General features: G+C 42.6%; 1 protein-coding gene across 1 annotated transcript; it reads left to right on the top strand.

The window, feature by feature from the left end:
• The first annotated feature begins 5,591 nt into the window (after positions 1-5,591).
• Positions 5,592-6,929, top strand: LOC135904853 (lamprin 1.8-10-like). The gene is made up of 2 exons (XM_065435837.1): positions 5,592-5,617; positions 5,868-6,929. The coding sequence occupies exons 1-2, from the start codon at positions 5,606-5,608 to the stop codon at positions 6,318-6,320; spliced, it is 465 nt and encodes a 154-aa protein (XP_065291909.1). The 5' UTR covers positions 5,592-5,605; the 3' UTR covers positions 6,321-6,929.
• Positions 6,930-22,140: the final 15,211 nt, after the last annotated feature.

The following is a 22,140-nucleotide window of genomic DNA, read 5'->3' as shown; positions in this document are numbered from 1 at the left end:
ATGGCAGAATTATGTGGTTCCCCTCCTCCCCCATTCATGTGAAAATAAAAGAAGGATCAAACACATAATAAAGTGCGTAAAGTGCTTTATTACACGGAAGATGAAATGCACAAAACAGTTTTATCGCCATGCTTATTTTTAAACCAGAAATACAGCTACACGCTGCAGTCAGAACAGGAAGTAAAATGACAAATGTAATGTTCTTCACGTTCAAACTTGATAGCGTCATACTAGATTATAAAGCTGTTTCCTTTCATTTTTCAAAAGAAGAAAGTGGCGTAGACGAGCATATGCGATCGTGATTGCGTGAACGCAAATAGGGAAAGTGAGGTAGACATCGAAGTCAGACAGTACTCATCACCTTCTCCCTAGTAAGGCAAGCAACTTGTTTGAGACCGCTTGGAGTGGTGAACGACCTCATGCCGAATGACGAGGGAAATTTTTGTTCTCTGATCACACACACAGCGGTTACACCACGCTTGATGGAGATATATAACAAAACTGGCGAAAGAAAACCCGACAGAACAGCTGTACCGGAAAACATTCGTCAATGAACACGCGTTGCGCGGCGAATAGTACCGCTTCCGTAACTGCTGGCAGCCAGGACAGTGAAAGGAGCTTTTCAGTTACACATCTACCACGAGAATTGTAAGCCAATTCTCCCTAATATGCGCAGGTACGGGAAAGATAGGTGAAACTGACTTTTTAATACTGTTGCGGAGTGATTTGGCGCAGCGACAAATACCACAGTCTGTGTAACCACAAAGAGAATTAGGCAGGAAATTCCAGCAACCTGTCAACCATCTTCCAGTTCCAACAACCATCTTGTCTATGTTTCAAGCTACTAGTTTGTAAATATCGTATAAACAAACCTTTCCATGCCATTTCTTTATCAGTACCTTCTGAGCGACAATATTACCATGTTCTTGTGGATATATTTGGCGATCGATTTACGAAAGAGTGGAAGCCAGTGAGACACGCAATGCTGAAATTACGGATAACTGTTGTCGCCATTGAGCAAATTTCAATAAGAGCGACTGCCACTAATTACGCGAAAAAAAGAACTTTGTGGCTCGCCAGTGCGTTCATCGTGCTCAAGTCCCCTTTTGTGTGTTACCTCACTTGGCCAAGTGGCACCTACGCGCGCTTTATATACCGGAAATCTGAGCACTCCCAGTCTCTATTTCGGCGCGTCGCTACCAATCGTTACCTGTGTGCAGCAGACAGTGAAGTTACGTGCAGGTGTCGCCGGAATATTGCAGCAGGGACTTCTCCACGGTCGAACGTCCTACAAAAAGCGGGTCAACTTCTTCATATGTAAACCGCTGCTGTTGTCTACCTGAATGCGCCGCGAAGAGTACGCAAGCTCATATGAATTCAATACGCCCACAGGAAAGTCTAAAAAAAAAAGAATGGATGTCTGTTGTGAAAGTTAGATGTTCATAATTCAGGTGTATTTTCCATTTTATACGCAGTGCAAAACGAAAAAAAAGATTGACAGTCACGTAAGTATCCTAACGTGATTTGAATGTTAAAGCATAATGAATTCTACAATTAATTGGTTCTGTCCGTCATACGTGTCGTCATACATTTTCACATGTCCTTCACAACCTTACCTTAACCTACCTTAATTCACCTTGCTCTAATTTGCACCAACTATAATCCGCATAAATCCACTCAAACGTCGCAACCAGATAACTGCGACGTGACATGTGCAATGGAGCACGCACTAGGCACACCTTTAGTCAACCAAAACGGTGGAGCTGCCATGGAGTCGGGGAAGCGTGCTCGATCGTCTCGCACTCCGCGGAGGGCTGAGTACGGTTCCCTCGCGGACCTAAATGTATCAAATTTTCTTTTCAAAGTCATTACTTCACTTCCTCGACAGGAACGTCCCTGATAAATTGGACGTCAATCCGAGCATATTTTACATGTGTTTACTATTCGTGCCGTTAAAAGAATAAATGTTGCAAACAGAAATCTCAATTCATTACTGTCCAAACTGAACTTAACAAAAAATGTTTTTGTTGTCACTCGGATACCAAAGCGGCGCAGCAAATCAAAATGAAGAACGACGGGGTTATATGCAAGAATTAATCTTCTTCGTGATCCGCAGCCACGCACTTGAAGATGTACGTATACGCCACATATTGAAGGTTTAGCATGTCGAAGCTGCGTTCCTGAACTGCCACAAGACGAATAACATAAAAGATTACGTACTACATCCTGTGCTTAAATAAAATATTTGTGTTCCTTTGGTGTAGGTGCTCTTTCATTGCAACAGCAGTTAAGCGCACAAAACTACGTTTGCTTTGTCCGTCTGTTCGCCTATTCATTCCTTCCCACAGACAGTGACCGTTATAGTATTCAACGTTATTTATTCGTCGCCTGGCCACCCAGTTATCCGCAGCATTTTCATCGCCAAGCATCACTTTAGGGCGAAACAAAGGTTTGCTCAGAACAAGCGCCACTTAAATTCGAATATAATGTCACTGCAGCAATGTGCATCTGGGAATCAGGCACGCAAGCAAACGCGCTATCAAGCAACAAGTGCACCGCGCCTTTAGTGTCACGTTTTGCGTTCTACACATTCTGAAATCAGTGGCTTTCGTACAATTATTTCGCAAGCCACAACAAGCAATATCGTAGCAAACGAGGATGACATTATGTGCAGCGCATTGAAATTGTTCTTGTCAAGATGGCTGTGTGCTGGGGTACAATTTTTTGTCGTCATGTTCATGAAGATGGGTCGTTGGAACAATAGATGCGTAGGTGACAATTACGGTGATCAGCCACACCCATAGCAGAACACCCACGAATAATGTTCCCTTTATAATCAGATGGTTGCTAGAAAACAACGTAGAAAGCATTCATGGCGTCGACGCCAACAACGGCGCCGCTACAATAAACGTCTCACATAATTTTTTATATTGTAGCTCACAGGTTTCACAGCCGTCTAGTGTCCGAGAGAGCAGCCCTGAAAAAATACGGATAAAAAAAAAACGTTCGCTCCAACCTCGTAGGTGGCTCAACATCATTTCGGTCATGACATCCGCTTTAAACGTTTTGGCCTCAAAGTTCACAACGATTCATCGAGCCTGAAAAGCAAGAAGCCTTTAACACGGCAATTGCCTGATGATCACCGGTGGCTTAATTATGGATTTAGCCAAACACGTTATATTTAAAGTAAACTTTATATCGAAGGTCATGCCGATTGCCACGCTGCCAACACGTTGGGCAGATAGGTGCTTGGACGTTCTCAGGCTGTAAATAGAAAATATGACTGTTGTACAAAACTTATCCAAACTTGATCCCAAAATTTACACACCTCAAAGCTTGAAACACTTATCATAAGTGAACGTCACCATGATAACACCCAAAAGAAACTAAACTAGACACGATGCGCCTATATTTTATGAATCAGATATGTTCAGATAATAAAATTTTAAGCCTCCTGGAACAACAAAAAAAAGCTAGCATATGTTTTTGGCCCAACTGCTGCGAACTTCATGTTCTCTGAAGCTATACATATGAACGATGTAAACCTAGGCCGCTATTTTGTAGCGATGCCTTATGCGTTATTCTATGCTATTCTTATCATCCACCACACACGGCCGCCTGATCCTGTTGATAATGTGGGCAGACCATCGCTCTGACCACTGGCCAAGCGCGAAAAGGCTGAAAAAGCATAGAATGGGAAAGGCATCGCTACAAAATACCGGCCCTAGTGTACTTAGACACGGGTACTATGCAATTGCCAAAGTCTGTCTATGTACTTCGAATTGCACAACATGCATTACTCTACCATGCAGAAAGGAGGCTGCGTAAATCACGAAGTAGATAAATTCACAACTGTATATCAACAACACTTTTTTTCCCTAATGTCACAAAATTTGTAAGTATAATTTTATATCATTTTTATACAGTTATTTTTTCACATTCTTACTTCTTGAAATTAATACATTATTCTGCAACCGCAGCCTCCTCTCCATCTCAACCCCAGCCCAACCACCCTAGAACCACTGCCTGAGGGAGTTCATAGCCGAAACACTGGCTGAGGGTTTGCTACCGTTCTCTCTCTCTTTTATTTCTTTCACTTTGTTATGTGAAGCACACGGAAAGTGAATCACGTTAGAAACCTTTGTTCTGTTTTTGCTGTAGGCCTTATACTAACATTATATCACGTTACGTCATTTGCACAGGAGCATCTAAAACACAACAGATATATTTTTCGCTATGTGGAAAGCCAATTATAGCGCAATATCTACAGCTCTTGCATTCGTATCTAAACTGGCGTCAAGAGAAAAATTCTTCAGCCCTGGAGACGCTTGATCGATTTGGATTATAGTTTATACGCTCTTACTTGGAAACTGAGTTTCACTTTCTTCTCGCTCACTTTCTCGAGCACTCTTTTTCACTCTCTTAGTGATAGCGAATGGCAACATGACAAAAAATAGAGGACTGAGGTCTTTTTCATTTGATGTTTGCACATGCATGAATAAGTGGCGAGGGCATCACATGTGTTTCATGGGGTCTGATTGAGCTTATTAAGCATCACGACAGAAGACGGCTAGCGGTTATGTTTGGCTAAGACAAAACATTAGTGAAGTTTAAGAACCAGAAAAAAAGCTCCAAAATATTTTTGACCCTCTCGGGCTCTCTAACGTGCATCAAAATGTAAGTACATGATTAAACTAGAACGTCAAACGTCGAAGAGAGGTGTTGCGTTCCCCTTTAGACCTTCTAAATGCTAGGTCAGTGTTGAGGGTGGGGGAGAAAAAGACAAATTTAGTAATGAAACGGAAACTGGCTTGGAGATACAAGGGCGTATGTTATTGAAAATCATAGGCTTATTTCATAGACAAACTTTTTTTAGAACGCTAGCTACCAACAGTAAATTGATTTACAGTTTCGGACGCGTTTCGGATTCGGACTCATTGGCATTATACAACTGTCTACAATTTCTGTACCAAAGGGCCGACAAATGACCCAAAGAGAAAGGAGGTCAAGTCCTCTTTCTTTCCTTCTTTTTGCCCCGCTATCGACTTCACACAGTTTTCAACCGGAAGTCTTGCGGAAGGAGGGAAAGGATTCTCATGCACGCGTTGCAGGGCGTGCAAAGAAGCAAAGTGTAACAGATCTGTTTCACGGCCGCTATCTGCCCTGCAATACACTGTAGTCGCGTACGGCGCTTACGAAACAGCATCAATATGCACGAGACATGTCGCAAAACTCAACCGGTAACCTTTTAGGCGTTGTTGCGCATGCTCTCTCTAGAAGCTACCTCACGTGCTGTTTCTTTGCTGCTCAGCCTATGTGGCAAGCTTGCTTTGTGTCTTGCCAAACTTGCGTATTATCTCGAGTACCTATAACATGTGGAGTCCTGTCACAGTTTCAGTAAACTACACGCTGAGAATTGAAATAAAAACAGACACTTCCACTGCTTTACCTGCAGCCAAGATATGGCCAGCGTCACTGAGTTGTTTTTGTTGCTCTCGTCGTGAGAATACGATCTCCGTGAAAGAGGTGCTCTCACTCGAGCATAAAAGAGTTCGCTTAGCTCTAGCTTTCAAAGACTTTGGACACTGCAGTCAGAGGATCAACCATGAACGCCCTGGTGAGTATGCGAGCATTTAACACGGACTCTCCACTAAACCTTTTCAGGCGCCTGCTATTCAGCTCCTTTCAATCTGACTGGGAACCGCCATGACGTTGTGAGAACAGATTCGCCTGGCAGCCAGTTTTACTGCGCTTGAGTACTGAAAGTCGTGAATGCGCGAATATGCGACACAGTTTTAAGTCTCACCTCGCCTCAAATACGGACTTATACGTCAGCTTTTTGCTAATTTCTGTTTTCTGTTTCGCAGGCAACTGTTGCGTTTTTCACCGTCTTGGTTGCGGCAGCATCTGCGGGAGCCGTACTCGGAGGTTATGGTGGTCTGGGTTACGGTGGCCTCGGCTATGGGGGTCTCGGCTATGGGGGTCTCGGCTATGGAGGTCTCGGATACGGAGGTCTCGGATATGGAGGTCTCGGCTACGGAGGTCTCGGCTACGGAGGTCTCGGCTACGGAGGCCTCGGCTACGGTGGTCTTGGCGTGGGCGGCGTTGGTGTGGGCAGCAGCGTCGCTCTGCTCAGTGGAGGTCCAGCCTTCTCCAAGGCAGTGGCAGGGCCCACTTTTCTAGTGAGAAGTGTGCACCACGTCAACAAAATTCACGGAGGTGGTGCGATCCTTGCTCACAGTGGGCTTGGTGGAGGCTACGGAGGTCTTGGCTACGGTGGCCTCGGTTATGGCGGCCTCGGATACAAGGGGGTGAAATGAGAAAGTGCAAACAATACAACAGCTTTTGTTACGAGTACGCCCATATACCAAAACAATGTACAGTCTGGGATACCTGCCAACTACGTGGAATAAAATAGAATTTTATGAAGAGAGGTTTGATTTCTGGCTGCGAGAACACCTTGTCATATCTCTTGTACAAGGAACCATCGTCATGCCCAATCACGGTGCGAAAAAATTACGTGCAAATAATGAGGTTACTGCTGCTATAACCAATTAAAGATGCCCTGGTTATAAGAAATTATATTTTAAAGAAGGACAGAAAAAACCAGATGGTCGTCAAAGAACCGTCTTGACAAGCGCGAATAAACACACAACTGAAGCATTCAGTTCATTTTGATAATGCTTTGATACTTAAACGTTCGGTTCATTAATGTGATATGTTCTGAAGAGAAATTCCACTTGGGCTGCAAAATATTTACCAATGCTGCAGTGTTGCCAGCAGCCTGGTCAACACAGCGTGTATTTACTACATTTCGAGAAGAAAACGAATGTGTGCTTGTAAAGCCTAATTCAGTAATAGCTACCCCACATCTGCTATAATATAGCTTGACATTGTTTTGTCTTAAACAAGAAAACAAAATATGTACAGTAAACGCCATTATAACAAAGTGCTTGGTACTTCAAAAAATTCTTTCTTGTACAGTTCCCTTCCTTATACAGATCGTAAACCGTACTACTCACAATGCAGCAGGCTAAGAGCGTTCAACAAGAGAAAACGTTTATTTAACATAAATCCGGCTCTCGCCTCCCTTGCTGACAAAAATTATTGGTTATCTTGGAAACTATTTTTCACCGTTGCTTTTGTTGGCAGTCGCGTCCTTTACCCTATAAATCTCTTTGAAGACGTTGTCGGTCACCAGTTACTATTACGTCAGCAGGCCTTCATCAACTGCGTTGTATTCGTCAGCCATCGCACCCGCTGCAGTCTTGCAAGCAGCGTACGAATTTAGGTTTCCCTGGAGCAGTGCAGTAGTGCGGTAACGCTCGCTCACATCGGCACACTCGTCATGTGCATCGCTATAGCGCTGCGGTTAGTGCTAGAGCAGAGCGCCGCGCATGCGCAGTGCAGTGGCGGCACCGCTACGTGGCATTCCTTGTACAGCAACGAATAGGTCGTCAGGGCTGCCTAAACTCCTGCGTGATACAGGCGAATCTGTTCGTTGTAAAGCCGTTCACAGTACATATGACAGATTTCAATTAGGCCGGTACATAATCAATCCTTCGTTACACAGGTCATTTCATTGTATAGGCATTCGTTGGTGGACGCGTTCGATATGAGTATAAATACCGCGAACATGAATTTTATGCTGTGCTTATATTGTGTGTAAACTTTAAAACGTCGGTAGTTTATTACAAAAAAAGAAAAAGAATCTTTAAGCTGCTGCTGTTTCGGAGGCGCCCTTTTCCTTGTTGTGCGGTATTTCCAGTGCGAGCCTCCGTGCTGTGAGTACCTTGTTAAGCAGGAAATATTTCAGTCGCAATATGTCTAGGAATTCCAGTGTCCGTCAATACAGGTGCGACAGATAATGGTGCGGTTCATCGGGAGAAGTAGCAACAGTTGAGGACTGTCGATGTGTCACGTGATGAGGACCCCATACAATGTGCGGCCAGGTAGGTGTACTGATGGTCATGTATTGCTGCCTAACATACTGTCTCCAAATGTGAGGACGTTTAAGAAAAACGTGTACTTGTATCAGCGCGGCATTTGTTGCCGTGTGGTGCTTAGAGCCGGTTGATTTCATCATTGCACATCAGTTTCTCTCTCGCTTCTTTCCTTAGGCCACTTGTAAGGAAGCCTAAGAACGTGTTAGAGATGCACAATTACCTATAAGGTCATACATAAGCACGCCTATGACAAGTTTCACGAAAATGCTAGATCAGATGACATGCGACATATAAAACAATGTTCTTCAATATTTCTCATTGCAACGCTTATTGAATCCGCAGAAGGTCCGAATGAAAAGTAAATAGCGAGTAATCCTTCGAGAAAATTGAAAACAGGCTGTTTGGCTTGACTTCTAACAGGAATGTATAAGACACTAAGTTCGAAAAAATAAGGTTCCCCTAAGCTTCATAATCTGTCAATTTAAACAAGTATGTGCTTGACATCATTGAAAGCTGTAGCGGAAGCATTTTTTCGAATAATTTCTCTGATTATATGTAGCTACGTATATCAAAGAAAGCTAAATTGTGTTTGTATAGGGGGGGGGGGGGGCGTGACACGCAGGAACACCTCTAGTGTATTCGAAACTTCGCGAAGCTATTGTGATATACCAAGATAGTCATTGGTGCCAAAAAAACGTGCACTCACCAAGAATGAAATAAAAATAAAGAACCGACGTTTCGGGCCCCGTACGGGTCCCTTGATCACAATGAAGATGTAAGCATGAGTGCGCGGCTATTTTTTATGGCACCATTATGTTTCCTCGCCAGACGAGTTTTCGTCGAACACTTGACTATAAAGATAGTCATTATATCATCTTACGACTGACTGTAGAAATATCCCATGCAGCGATTTGTCGTCATAATTGCCGTGTGCGCTGAACACGGCCAAATATGCTAATAACCGTTTCTCTCGTTTTTCTTCATCTCGCATTTTTTGTATGCCTAGCTTTCAGTACCATGAGCGTCCGTATTCAATGCAAACCAAAAGGCAAACGGAGTGCTCCATTTTCGCCGTCATTACGTCCAGTGACTTTTTTTTTTACCAGTGCTGCTCAAAGCGTCTGCACTGCACTCTCACTAGGCATTCATATTTGTGTTTTCAGCACTGACCACTTTTAAAGAAGCCTTTACCTGAAACAGTAGTGGTTAAACATTACAAATATAATATATGATGCTTAAATGATATGACACCCAATAAATTTTTAAAACACTACTGCGACTGGGTATCAAGGTTCTTGTCTATTATTTTTGACTTGTTACACCACGAAGGAAAAGTGCCACGCGACTGGCGAGAGTGGCACCAGTCTTTAAAACAGGTAATAAACTGTATGTGGATAATTATTGCCCCATTTCAATAACTTGTACAGCATGTAATATTCTGGAACATATTATTGCAGAGCAGTTAGTAGAATATCTAGAAAAAAATTGCCTGTTTTAGAGCAAGCAACATGGATTTAGAAAGGGCCTGTAGACAGTAACCCAACTGTTCGAAACACTACATAGCTTTGAAAAAGCAATTGACTCCGGGCAGCAAATGGATATGATTGCCACAGACCCGTCAAAGGCTTTAGACAGGGTGTGTCATGTGAAGCTGATTGAAAAAAATGTGTAACCTTGGTGTTGATTCTCAGATAATCAAATGGGTTCAAGCCTACTTGCATAACGGGTACCAATTTGTTGAAATATCTAGGTGTCAATCAACTACATCGTCCGTGTCGTCTGGTGTGCCGCAAGGGTCAGTTTTGGGACCTGTGTTATTTTTATTCGACATTATTGACATTGCAATTCGTGTCCATACAATGGTTGATGTGAGATTGTTCGCGGATAACTGCGTTTTGTTATGTTGTGTGAAAAGTGGAAGTGACCAAATCATTTTGAATGAGTCTCTGAAAGTTATAGACGACTGGTGTGCTACATGGGACATGAAAATAAATTTTGGAATAACTACCTGTATGCAAGTTACAAATAAGAAACCCCCCTACAATATTCATATATCATTAACCAGAAAGAAATCAAGCGTACAAGCATGTAAAGTACCTCGGAATCACTATTACCGATAATTCGAGGTGGGGCAAACATATTGACTACATTTGCGGATCTGCGCAACGTAAGCTTGGTTTCCTAAGAAGGAGGCTACAGAATCGTACTCCTGGTGGCCAACTCGCGGCATATAAAACTATAGTAAGGCTAGCACTGGAATATGCAGGTATCGTTTGGGGCTTTAACAGTCAAACCGAAATCAGTAAATTAGAAATAGTACAAAGGCTAGCGGCCAGGCTCGTTTTTTCGTGCTACGACAGAAAACAACCCGTGACTGCGCTCCTTGACAGGGCCGGTCTAAAACCCTTGTCCTAACGAAGAAAAATGGCGCAGCTGAAATTCCTGTGTGAGCTTTATAATAAAAACTTGAGAATAGATCCAAACCTATATCTACGGCCAACAGTACGAGTATCAGCTCGTACAAATCACCCTCATGCCATTCAGCCTTACACGCCAAGGGTTGACTCATTGAAGTTTTCATGTCTCATTCAAACCATTGTTAAATGGAACAGACTCGTCGCCAACGTGTTCACAGGTTGCCACTCAGCCGAAATGTTTCAGCAGAGGCTGGAAATGCTTTCTGTGGAATTGTGTTTAAAATGTTCTCCCAATCTGTAACAGCCCGTAAGGGCTTAGCAGTATTGAAAATAAATAAAACAAATGAATAAAAGCTCGGATATTTGGATTTAGGTGCGCGTTAAATACCCCGGTACTGTCGAAATTAATCGGGAGCGACAACTACAACCTCTGTCCTGTTTTGCTTCTTCGGGACGTTACTTTGTTTTCCCTACTTATGATCTTTAAGACTTTAGACTGCAGCCTTTCACACCTCTCATCAGTGAATTGTGCCATCTGGAGCTACAAAACAAGTACGTTGGCACCCAGTCCCGACGCCTCATTATGTTTGTCGAAGTGAAGCATTCAGCCACATACGCCATAGGAGAGACTGTACCAGCAGATGGGTAGCACGAAATGCAGGCTCAATAAACGAACCTGATATACGTATTGCACAGGTGACTTTTACTGAACAGTGAAAATGTTTGGATTGATCAAGAGCGTCTAGGTTGCTGTCTTCAGGGCAGTTTACCAGGCATAACGTCACGGTTGCGCCAAGCAAGCGAATCGTCAGCTTACGTTTCATCGCGGCGCCAGAATATTCGTGTCAACCGCAAAGAAAATGGCAGCATTCTCTTGTTTTGTTTCCAAACAATGTCGCATACCAACTTCGGGGCATTGATCAAGAATCAGGCAGGTTTATTTGTGCCTTTATTAAACTCGTAACCAAAATATACCTTCGCCTGTCAGAGCGTTGCTGAAAGAAAAATAAACGTAGAAATGAAAGTAAAGATGTAAAACAATTCATTATAAAATACCTTAACATAATAAAATAATTTAAGGATTGATAATTTTAGAAATTTAGCAAGGCAAATGTTTTGGGTCCCTAATGAAATTGTAAATTCCGAGAAAGCTTCCTTGTGACTGATTCCCACCGATGACGCCCCAATGAGGAGAATTCGGTGCACGAGGTTATATATATATATATATATACATACAATCAAAGCCCAAGTGGGTGAAATGAAACTTCTGAAAGTTTTGTTTCTCCCAAAAGTAGGGCTGTGGTAGAAAAAAGAAATACTTGACAGATGGAGTTACACTCGAAAAGTAACATAGACAGGACAACACTATACCAGACTTGCGTAAGTAAAAGTTTAACGGCGGATTAAGGCGCCGCAGTTTACTGAAGAGCACTTAAAATTGTCCATTATTATTCCATGAGAAACACCGATGACGGCAGTCAGGCGATGATGCTTTAGTGAATTTTGTGTATTCGGAGATATGGAGAAGTTTCTGCACCTAGCCGCGGTTACACAAGGCGATGTTGGCAGAACAAAGATGCAGGGTTATTGAGGGACGCTCGTTCCAGTGAATTCGCCATTTCATTCAAGTACAATCCATGGTGATCGGGTACTCAAAGCATATGAGCTTGCTGTAAATGTGGAGCAAACAATGAACAAAATGCTCGCAGAATAGCCAAACTTGGGGATGCAGGGCATACAGAAAGTGAGGAGGACACACTAACAGGTAATGAGGGAAAACACGCAGAAGGCAGGAGATGGAAATTCAAGAAGATGAGCAAAAGAAGAAGGTAAAAGCGAGAGCCAACGTTTCGACAGGTGAACTTGTCTTTTTTAAGGTGACATATGATTTCCTCTGCACAGTAAATAAAGGTAGGGTTCTTCTAAAGAGGAGCGGGGGTAAGGCGGGTGGGCGAGGCAACGACCGACGTTGTGTTAGCGGTGAGGGTGCGGAATTGAGAGAAAAAGTGTGCTATTCAACGTCGGTGGAGGAACGTGAGGTAGCGCTGTGTGTCAGCCGATTGACGTGTCACGGTAGGTTCCTTTTTTCGTGTAAGAGGAGATTATCTGCTCCGCTGGAAATCAGTGGACTATCGTCTCTCTTCAAGATAGAATAAAAGAAGTGGCAGAAAAAGGAGCTCGTGGAAAAAATGAATAAAATGGAATAAATATATAGATAAACGAACAAAAGAAATGGAGCAAAGGAAAAAGAATACTAAGCAACCGAAGATAAAATAGCTAATTGCTGTTGCACATAGCTTGAAATTTAGCATAGCGAACAGAGTCTAAAGCACCCTTTGAAACGTTTATGCCTATTGGTTGCAATGTCTTGAACTTAAGGATGATTTATGATTCTCTGTATCGTCTGTCTCGCGAAGAGCGGAAATTTGAGTCTAGAGTGTGGAGTTAAAGTTCATCATAGTTATGACCTGGTTGGCTTAAATGCTCGGCGACGGCTTTGGGAATCTTTTTAGCTGTGTCTGCGTGATGTCCGTCTAACCTGACATTCATTGATTGTTCCATTTGACCAATATATTGTTTCTTACAGAAGGAACATTAAAGCATACAAATGACATCGAAACTAGTTCAAGCAAAGCTGGTTTTCACTTTGCGTGTATAATCATTTGCTGTGCTTTTAATTTTAGCGTAACTTTGAAGGGGCCTGCAAGTTTTGCACCTGGGGTGACAACATGCTTTTATTACGGGGGAATGACATTTACACCGTTTTTCAAGCTTGAACGCTTGAGCACTTACATATTGATATAGAAAGATTACTTTCAAATAAAATCTATCTGCTTCTATAAATCACCATGGCCAGCAAATGTGCTCCAATGACGCGTGGTAGGGGTAAATCGCGCTATAATGTATTCTGTATGTGACGCTGCGAAATCACTGGCAAAACTTGTTGAAACAAGAAGGGGTCAAACCAATTGCTAATCCGGTAATACGTAGGGAAACAAAGGCAGAGATAAGTGAACTTCTTCAATGTAACGTTCCATAGCAACGCAGAGACAAAGGGGGACGACGTAGTTGGAGGTACAAAAATAGCATCGACCACCTGGAAATCTTTAATGGGCATCCAAATGTGGCTACACGAACGCATTTACATTGTGCCCCCATCGTAATCTGTGCACTACACAGATAGATCTGAAAAATTAGGGCACCAACATTTAATGCAGTCAGCATTATAAAAACGTTTCCCGCAGTGAAAAAGACTAGAATGTACACCCAGCCCCAGCAAACAGGAATAACTGAACTGGTGTGCTGGGCAAGGAGCAACAGTTAAGAATAAAAACTACGTTGCAGTGTTGCAGTGAATAAGAGCCCCCACAGAGGTTAACAACAAATGGATAATGTTCGCCTACTTGAGCGCGACAATGAAAAAAGAAAAAAAAACATGAGAACACCAGTCTGTGTCCTCGCGCCGTGTCGAGGACACATTTAAGTTTGCCACATTTACACGCCTGTTACCCGTGTAAGATTGTTTTCAGCGTGCGCGAGTACATCCCCAAGAAGGAAAAGGGTGTTTGTAGTAGAGAAAGGGAGCGAAGAAAGATAAATCGCCCCGTTCAGGCGATTCTTTACATCTATACCTCATTGCATAATGTTAAGAACCTTGAACATCGCTTTTACTGCAGATTTGAAAATTCTAGATATGCAAAGCCCTGAAAAAAAAAAAGAGAACCACATTCAGTGCAGAACGACGTATCTATAGAATGTGCCACTTTTTTTAGGTAAAAGCATACGTATGCCAGAGTAGCTGATGTTTAAGTTACAGGGAGCGGGAACGCATGCCTCACACTACAGAAATAAACGAGAAGAAAGCGGGCTAACCGAGGGGCGCGATTATATTAGTCATCTCATAAGAAGCCACCAAACACTGATACCAAGGAAAACATAGGGGAAATTACGTGTGATTACTAAGTTAAATAAAAAAGCGATACATTAATAGAAATGAAAGTGGATGAAAAACAACTTGCCGCAGGTGGGGAACGAAGCCACAACCTTCGCATTTCACGTGCGATGCTCTACCAATTGAGCTACCAGGGCGCCTTTGTCCATCCACGTTCTCGCGTATTTATGTTTCCTAGTAAAACCCTGGGAGTCCTAGCCAGCACCACCACTCGCAGACCTTGGCGGTGGATGTGGAACATCCTTTCTGCCGCAGGCGTCACGAGAACGTAGTCTTTTTGGGTGAAACTCCCAAATGCTACCTAAAATAAACCCCCAAATGCTACCTGAAGGCTTCAATGTTGTCGGATTCGAGACCCCCGTTATGTAATAAACGAGAAGAAAGGGGGTTAAACGAGGGGCCCGATTCTATTAGTTATATCATAAGAAGACAACAAACACTCACACCAAGGAGAACATAGGAGAAATTACTTGTGGTTAATAAATGAAATAAGGAAACGATAAATTAATGGAAATGAAAGTGGAAGCAGTGGACGCTTCAGTAATGTGGCTGCCCATGTCCAGAGCTGCGAGTGCTGTGCTGTCCTAAGTTATAGCACACCAAGTTAGACGGATAAGATTGAAGGAGGGGTGCTTGACGCTTCAGATATCAGGCTTAGTGGATGGACGAGTGTCTGTAAGGCATAGATTTCTGTTCCAGATAAAGGAGTGGGTTCATTTGAAGGTCACACACCAACGTTAACGTTGTTTGTTCCTCTTCTTGGTACAAAGCTTGACATCACATGCGCATTATGCTTATAAATGGTTATATTTACAGGAATAACATAAGCATAGGTAGTTGATACTATTTCCGCCATTGGCAGTTTCTTTATCCACGTTTCTTACGTTCCAATTTCCTTGTTAAGCATTTAGACAGCTGCCGAATCACAAAGTTTATGTCAGCATCCCTGGAGAAGGTTTTATGGAAATAAAGGCCCAGGGTTTTTGAGGCATCCAGGACTTCTATAGATGAGTGACTAAAACTGAGATGATCTGTGCATACGACAAGTGAGTGTTTAAGGAATAAGCAATAGCGTTTGTTTTCAGGCATTTAATTTGTAATGAATTCCCCTCGTTCCATGCGCTGAAATTTCGCAAGCAATCATTTGCGCCTGACTGACGAGTTGCCATATTTGATTGAAAAATAAAATAGTCGCGACAACTGTATATATAACATAATTTGTCTCATTCATGTCATCTATGCATAAGTTAAATAACAGATGGCCTAGACCTCTAGGGACTCCAGCGCTTATATATTTAAAGGACGATACATCGTCACCTATAAGCGTATACTGTCTACAAAACTTTATGAAGGAAGTCAAGAGAGTTATGGTATAGTACCTCTCATTCCATGACATTCTAGCTTCTTCAGCCGTGTAACACATTTTACCCATGCAAACACTTTCAAAAAAAATTTACGTATACCAGTATTACAAATGTTTTCTCGGATTATTTTACAACACTTTTTTTGTGTCAAGAGGGTCAAGTTGGTGAATTTTTCTTTGCGAGAATGATACGATTAATTATTAGTGACTGTAAATTTCTTCATAAGATCAAAAATTCTCGCATGCATGAATTTAAAGGTCTTTAGAAAAGAGTGGCAGTATTAAAATAGAACGACAGCTTCGTACATAATTTTTGTCTCCGCATTTTAAAATTAAGTTAAACTCATAAACTGCATCTCCTGTACAAACGTTCCAGTTGAGAAATGCATGTTATAAATGAAAGCGACGGCTGATGTAACTAAATCAGCCATATTGATAGCAAGTCTTGTCGGTAAATTGTCAAGAACTTGAGTTGGTCAATTGTTCAAAGATAGAAATAGAGAAACGGAACATTAGATGTACAATGAGAAACACGCAAGGCACTCAAATAAGTGGACGCAAAGTTAAAGTTCAGGCTAGCCGTCATTCATATCACGGTGCAAGTGGAGGAGACCCACAATGGCAGTGACTTTCCCGGAAGGGAGGTGGAGTGCGGCCGAGGCCCTGGAGCGAGTTATCCTTTCATGGTTAGAACTACCGGCTGCATTTTGAACGTTGCCTTCGGCCTCCTTAGTAAACTTCATCGTTTTGTTGTTATGACAATTATCATCGTAATTAAATATAAATAAATAAATAAAAGAAAACCTATGTGCCGGTTACTATGCACTGTGTGAACGTGGTGCCTAAAGCGACAGAAAGTAGCGCCAAATACAAAAATATAGTGATGCCGGAAGAGCTACATTACGCACCAGGCAACAACAACAACAACATGAAAAGAAACAAAAGAAGCCGAAGAAGCCGTCTGCATGCGCCACGCGTACCACAGTCAGCTTGATTGCGAGCCTTTCTAAACGCAATCGAAGCTTCCATCGATCCTGCGGGCTCAAGTTAATAACAAGACCTCTTTGCCGTTTTACATATTTTGGCCTACGCATCTACTTCTTAATAAAGCGCACTTGTTCTTCTTATGGCCATCAGAACATATTTGATCTATTGTACATGCAATGGAGAGGCGCATGTGCTCGCACTAATGGTACCTTCCTCTCTCTCCTTTCTTTGGTTCTTTTCTATATGGTAGCAAATTGGACAAGCATCTGGTTGGCCTCCTTGGCTTTCCTTCACTACTTCCTCCTCCTACATTCATCCGAATTAGGCTGAATGAATTTTCAGAGTCCATCTCTTCATGCTATATAAACGTACTGTCGATGCGGAAAAGCGCATGAGGTTTGGGTTCCGTAACAATCTCTTCTTTTACGTTTTTTTTTGCAGTGAATAAATGGTACATCACTGCATTGGCTAAAAGAACTGGTCTTAGCTGCAGGTTCCAGGCTCATTTTGCGCAAATTTCCAGCTTTACCGAATATTTCCTGCACTGTAAACTTTTGGTACAGGTAGTAGTAAGATTACTGACGGCAATGCACGACTGAGGCAAAGATAAGGACGAAGCTCTTGCTTGGTGTTGGCCTCTTTGTTCATGGGCTTAACAATGACAAAAACAACAACAACAAAAAACAATGCCGCATTGGCAGACCTACAGACGGCATTATATAGTGGCGCAAGTTGAGTAGTTACCAATATTGAGGCAGTCTGAAGCACCTGGAACATGCATAACTTCCCCATGTTACAGAGAGGATTACATACGTATGTGAGAAGGACCGTGAACTGTAAAATATTTTCCGCGTAAAAAAAGGAAATAAGGCAATAAACCGGTCCATATCTCACACCCTAAAACCTAAAAAGGGTGCAAGGGTGTGAGTTATAGAAAACATTACGTTAGGTTCACATTAAAAGGTGTAAAGGATTTTACATTGTAGTGCCTTGCGCTAGATTTGCGGTCACAGGGCTTTTTAATATGCGTTCAGAGCTGGGTACGTAAGCATTTCGCATTTTTGCCTGATAAGAAGGCGGCGATTTTAACCAGAAATCAAGTCAGCATCTTGATGATAAGCAGCAGAACACGGATAGTTCAGCCATAAACGGGTCCGCAGCCGCTCTTGTGTTTCGATCTCTTGGGGTGCAGAAAAGTATGCGATATGCACGCAGGACGTCCTAACCGTGGCAGAGGTACATGCCATACTTCCGGCTGTCCAGGTAAGTAAAAAGCAACTTAACTATCTGCATGAGCTATCCTGACCGACTCAAAGTCAACACTCTGCACTGATGTAAATTTCACACAAATTTTAGACAATTTTGATACCAAGCATGGGCTGTTTCCCAAATTCTACGCATAGCCCTTTGTATAGAGTTGACCCTAGACACGTCAATAATATTGCCACGCACAATGTTAAAAAACAATTCTTATGCCATTTTTTTGCGAATTAGCCCTAATTTTAACGCACATAAGAAACAATAAGTTGTAGAACAATGAGAAGCTGAAAACTGCAACGCTAGACTTACATGTATAGTATCAGGCCTTCAAGGACATCCAGAGCTGAAAATCGTTATACATGAATGCAACAGAGAATGTGTGCACGCGCCCTGTGATGTCGCCGCTCGCCGATACACGGTGGTTATACGGCAGTGGGTCAATCATGGAGGCAAACATAATAACATTTGCTTTGTCTGCGAATTCTGCCATTCGGCTGTGTGGGCTGTCGTGCAGCTCACAGCGTGCTGCAAAAATTTCAAGGTTCAAAGGAAAAATTTTTGTGGGTCCATAATCACTTTATTTTATTACAAACGGACGGCAAGTGATTTTTTGGACTGATATACTGTCTAATACTGCCTAATACTGCCTAATATGTACTGTCTCTGGAAAATTTACCCTGAGGCGCCGCTCTGCACATAATTAAGGTAACATGCTGATTTACAGGAGTGAGTACAACAGGAAAAGCAGATATGTTAACCAGAGCGAAACCTCCACTCAGGATGTCGGAACGAAATCTTTTCCTTTCTTGTTTTAGTTTCGCTCTACTAAAAATCGCACCGTTCCGGTTCTGCTCCGAAACGAAAAAGATAACGTTTCATAATGATTTTCGTTTGCAAGCAAAAAAATTTCTCAGCGAAGTAACGATAAAACATATTATTTATTTTTCTCAATAAGTTCATTATGAATTCTGAGCTCAGTGCCTTGACTCAAGGCACTAAGCATGATCTCAGAAGCAGCACGCCATCGAGTATACTCACCGAAATGCGAGACCACTATTCCGACAAAGTCAACTGAAATTAACATAAACGAACGCTAAAACCTCGGAAGCAAAGCGTTGTACCCGTAGAAGACGAAACGATAAGTGCTTCAGTGCACGAATCCTGGGTCTTGCTACACTCTTAAAAAACATTGCATCCTTTGGGGTTGCCTTGTCCCAATAAAATATTTGTTATCTGATTTGTATGCGTTTTCTTTCTTATAAACTAGGTGCCCGCTATTTTCCTGTCGAGAATGCTGTGTCAAGCTGACAACAGGCATGCCGATAGTGACCTGGAAGCAGTGGGCTCGCAGCGGTAAATAAAGGAAGTGCGGTCAAGATGGATGATGCCTATACTTGTGGGACGAGATATGCCCGAAAGGGTGCACACTTCTTTAAGAGGGTACGATGCTGATCTCATAGTGCACCGAGCGGAAGACTTAGATTAGTGGTGCGCTTGATCGGCTATCGCTTGCAGTGTCCCTGCCTGAGATACGCGCTTATGCAGACTCCTGAGATATGCGCTAATTCAGATGTTGCCTGACACCGGTTGTTTCGGATTGCCGACTTTTCCCTTGAACCGAAAAACGATCAAAAAATATTTCGGTCTCACTCCGAAACAGAATAATAAATAACGTTTTTGTTACGTTTTCGTTCCGGTAAGAAATGTCGTTCATTTTCGTTTTTAGTTATGGTTTTCATTCCGTTCTGACACACTGCCTTCGCTACTCTGCACGGAATAAAATTAAAAAAAAAAAGCTAGGAATGGAGAAAATGTGTCGCGAAATGGAAATCGCCGCAAAACTGTCTGAGCGGCCACGTCACAACCGCAGTCTATCTCGCAGGCCCATAGGAAACGAGCTATAGATCTGGCTGCCTTTAGGGATTTGTCCGTTGTGACCGTTTTCCTGTTATTGTTTTGCTATGACAGTGGCCGGCTGTCCTCGGTATCTAGCGTAATTTAACCAATGTTGTTAAGTACGAGGGCTGCTGAATAATTTCCGTTGAAAGAAAACAATCACGTGTGTTGCTAGTGACCCTCATTTATGCAGGGTGTGACAGCTAAGTTGAGCCAGAATTAAAAAATATGCTTCGAGCGGCCAGTCACGCGGCAATGTTGCGTGCATTTGGGGACTACTTTCTCGCACGGAAAAACACTTTTATCTAGCACATACTGAGCAACAGAAAGCTGTGTCGGGAGTTTTTCATGTCACTCTACAATTTTCTCATTGACACTTTTCATCTAAACATAATATTTGAGAAGTTGATAAAATAATGAAGACTAATTATCTAATTAGGTGGAATGAAAAAAATCATTTTAGTATCTCCAAGTGATGGCAAACAACAATAATTGGTTCTGTCCAGCTAAGTGGCAATCGCATATTTTTAAACTCTGGCTAAAGTTAGCTGGGACTACCTGCATACAGCAATCATCTCGGGCTTATATCCTCACAAGCACCCATTGGACAGAAAATTCGCGAGGACTCAGTCTGTCGAATAGGGCTCAGAAATTTTTCTATATGAAATTTGCTATAAATATCTATATAGCTTTTTCGGTAGCTTCAGAGGAATGTCAAGTGGCATTTACCTACCGCTCTCACCAGATAAGCATTTCTTGTTCAATTATTGTCTATACTTATCACAAAACGTGGTCTTCACAGAAAAAACGAAGCTAATAACAGTATTCAGAGGTAAAATCTGTTGAATTCCCGAATGTCTCAACTTATAAGGATAATTACGTGACTCAGTTTGAAATAGCAAACCTAATGAGAAGGCAACAAAACAGCACAGACCAGTAATAAAACATTCATCAAAGTTAAGATATTGTGTAGCCAGCGCCGATCTCAGTGGCACTTGCTAAACCACCTTGAGCTGATTATTAGCAGCCCCTTGGCGCTTAGGTTCAAGTCCTAACCTTCACTTCCTCCCCCCCCCCCCCCCTCAAGAAAGAAGTACTAACACCAGACACCACTGCGCTTATATGATTCATCCTTAATGTTGCCTGCACGCTAATCGTACTCATGCCATTTACATGCCGTCGACTTGCTGTCGACGGAGAGATAGCGATAGTGATAAAAATATAGCACATCTACTTTTTGTTCTATTTTTACACGGAAACAAGAGCGTCCAGCGAATAATAATGACCGATGCCTCTTGCCAAATCCTTCCTCTGTTCGCGGAAAGTGTGCGGGAGGGATAGTATCGCTGGAAAGGCATTTCGCCCACTTTTTTTTATTGGAGGAAAGTGTACATCGCTAGAGGAACGTTCTCCCAGCTATGCGAGACTCAAGACGCCCAAAACAGAGCAATATTGATTCTGTACCTCAATATCCACCCCAGAGCGACCTGAGGCGCTGAAACAATTAATCCGATCTATATAAAGAAACGATTTAAATCACCAAACACTCACAAGGAGAAGCGTTGGATTGTACGCCCGCCTTTGTTGAAGACGTCTCTTGAATTCTGATGAAAGGAAATGATCACTGCCTTGTTATCTGTTAAAGGCAAATGGTAATTTCATAAACATCGTTCCAGTTCCGTAAGAAAGCGTCCAAAAATCTCCAGAAAAGGAGATTATTCTGTATGGGCAATCACAAAAACGTGTTCGCATATTTAAATCAGTGCTTTTAGACCATTCAGTATTTCGGCAGCAGATAATATCGTTAGAGTATGGTGCCTTCTCTTGGTCGGAGGGGAGATCCAATTGTCTAGAAACGATGATCTGGTTTCGTTTTACAGAGGGCACGTATCAGCGAACTCGATTTTCTTGCCTGCGGCTTGTACCACTGGTGCGAAAGTGTGAGTATAGGCATTGGATCCGTCGCATCGTTCCCCTCACCACAGGTTGCTCCCTCGTTTTGAAATTGCGCAATTATCTCATATGCTAGGCGCTGCGGCATGAAATATCGGAAAGGGGGTTTGGAATGTCACTTCCGGGACACTTTGCGGATCTTTCTGATATTGCATGTGGACGCGCCGCTCATGCAGAATGCGCAATACAGGTGTTCTCTACGTGACATGAGCCATGGTGCTTTACCTATATAAGACGCCGGGAGTCTGCCAAATGGCAATTGCTTGCCTCCAACCGATCCACTAAGCCATGAGGACTTTGGTGAGTAGAGTGTGAGCGGATCCTACCAGCGTTCTGGTGAAAATATATTGGTCGAGCATTGGCCCA

Source organism: Dermacentor albipictus, chromosome 1 (assembly GCF_038994185.2).
Source record: "Dermacentor albipictus isolate Rhodes 1998 colony chromosome 1, USDA_Dalb.pri_finalv2, whole genome shotgun sequence".
Classification (NCBI taxonomy): domain Eukaryota; kingdom Metazoa; phylum Arthropoda; class Arachnida; order Ixodida; family Ixodidae; genus Dermacentor; species Dermacentor albipictus.
The sequence above is the reverse complement of the archived record's forward strand: the minus strand, read 5'-3'. Positions and strand labels throughout refer to the sequence as shown.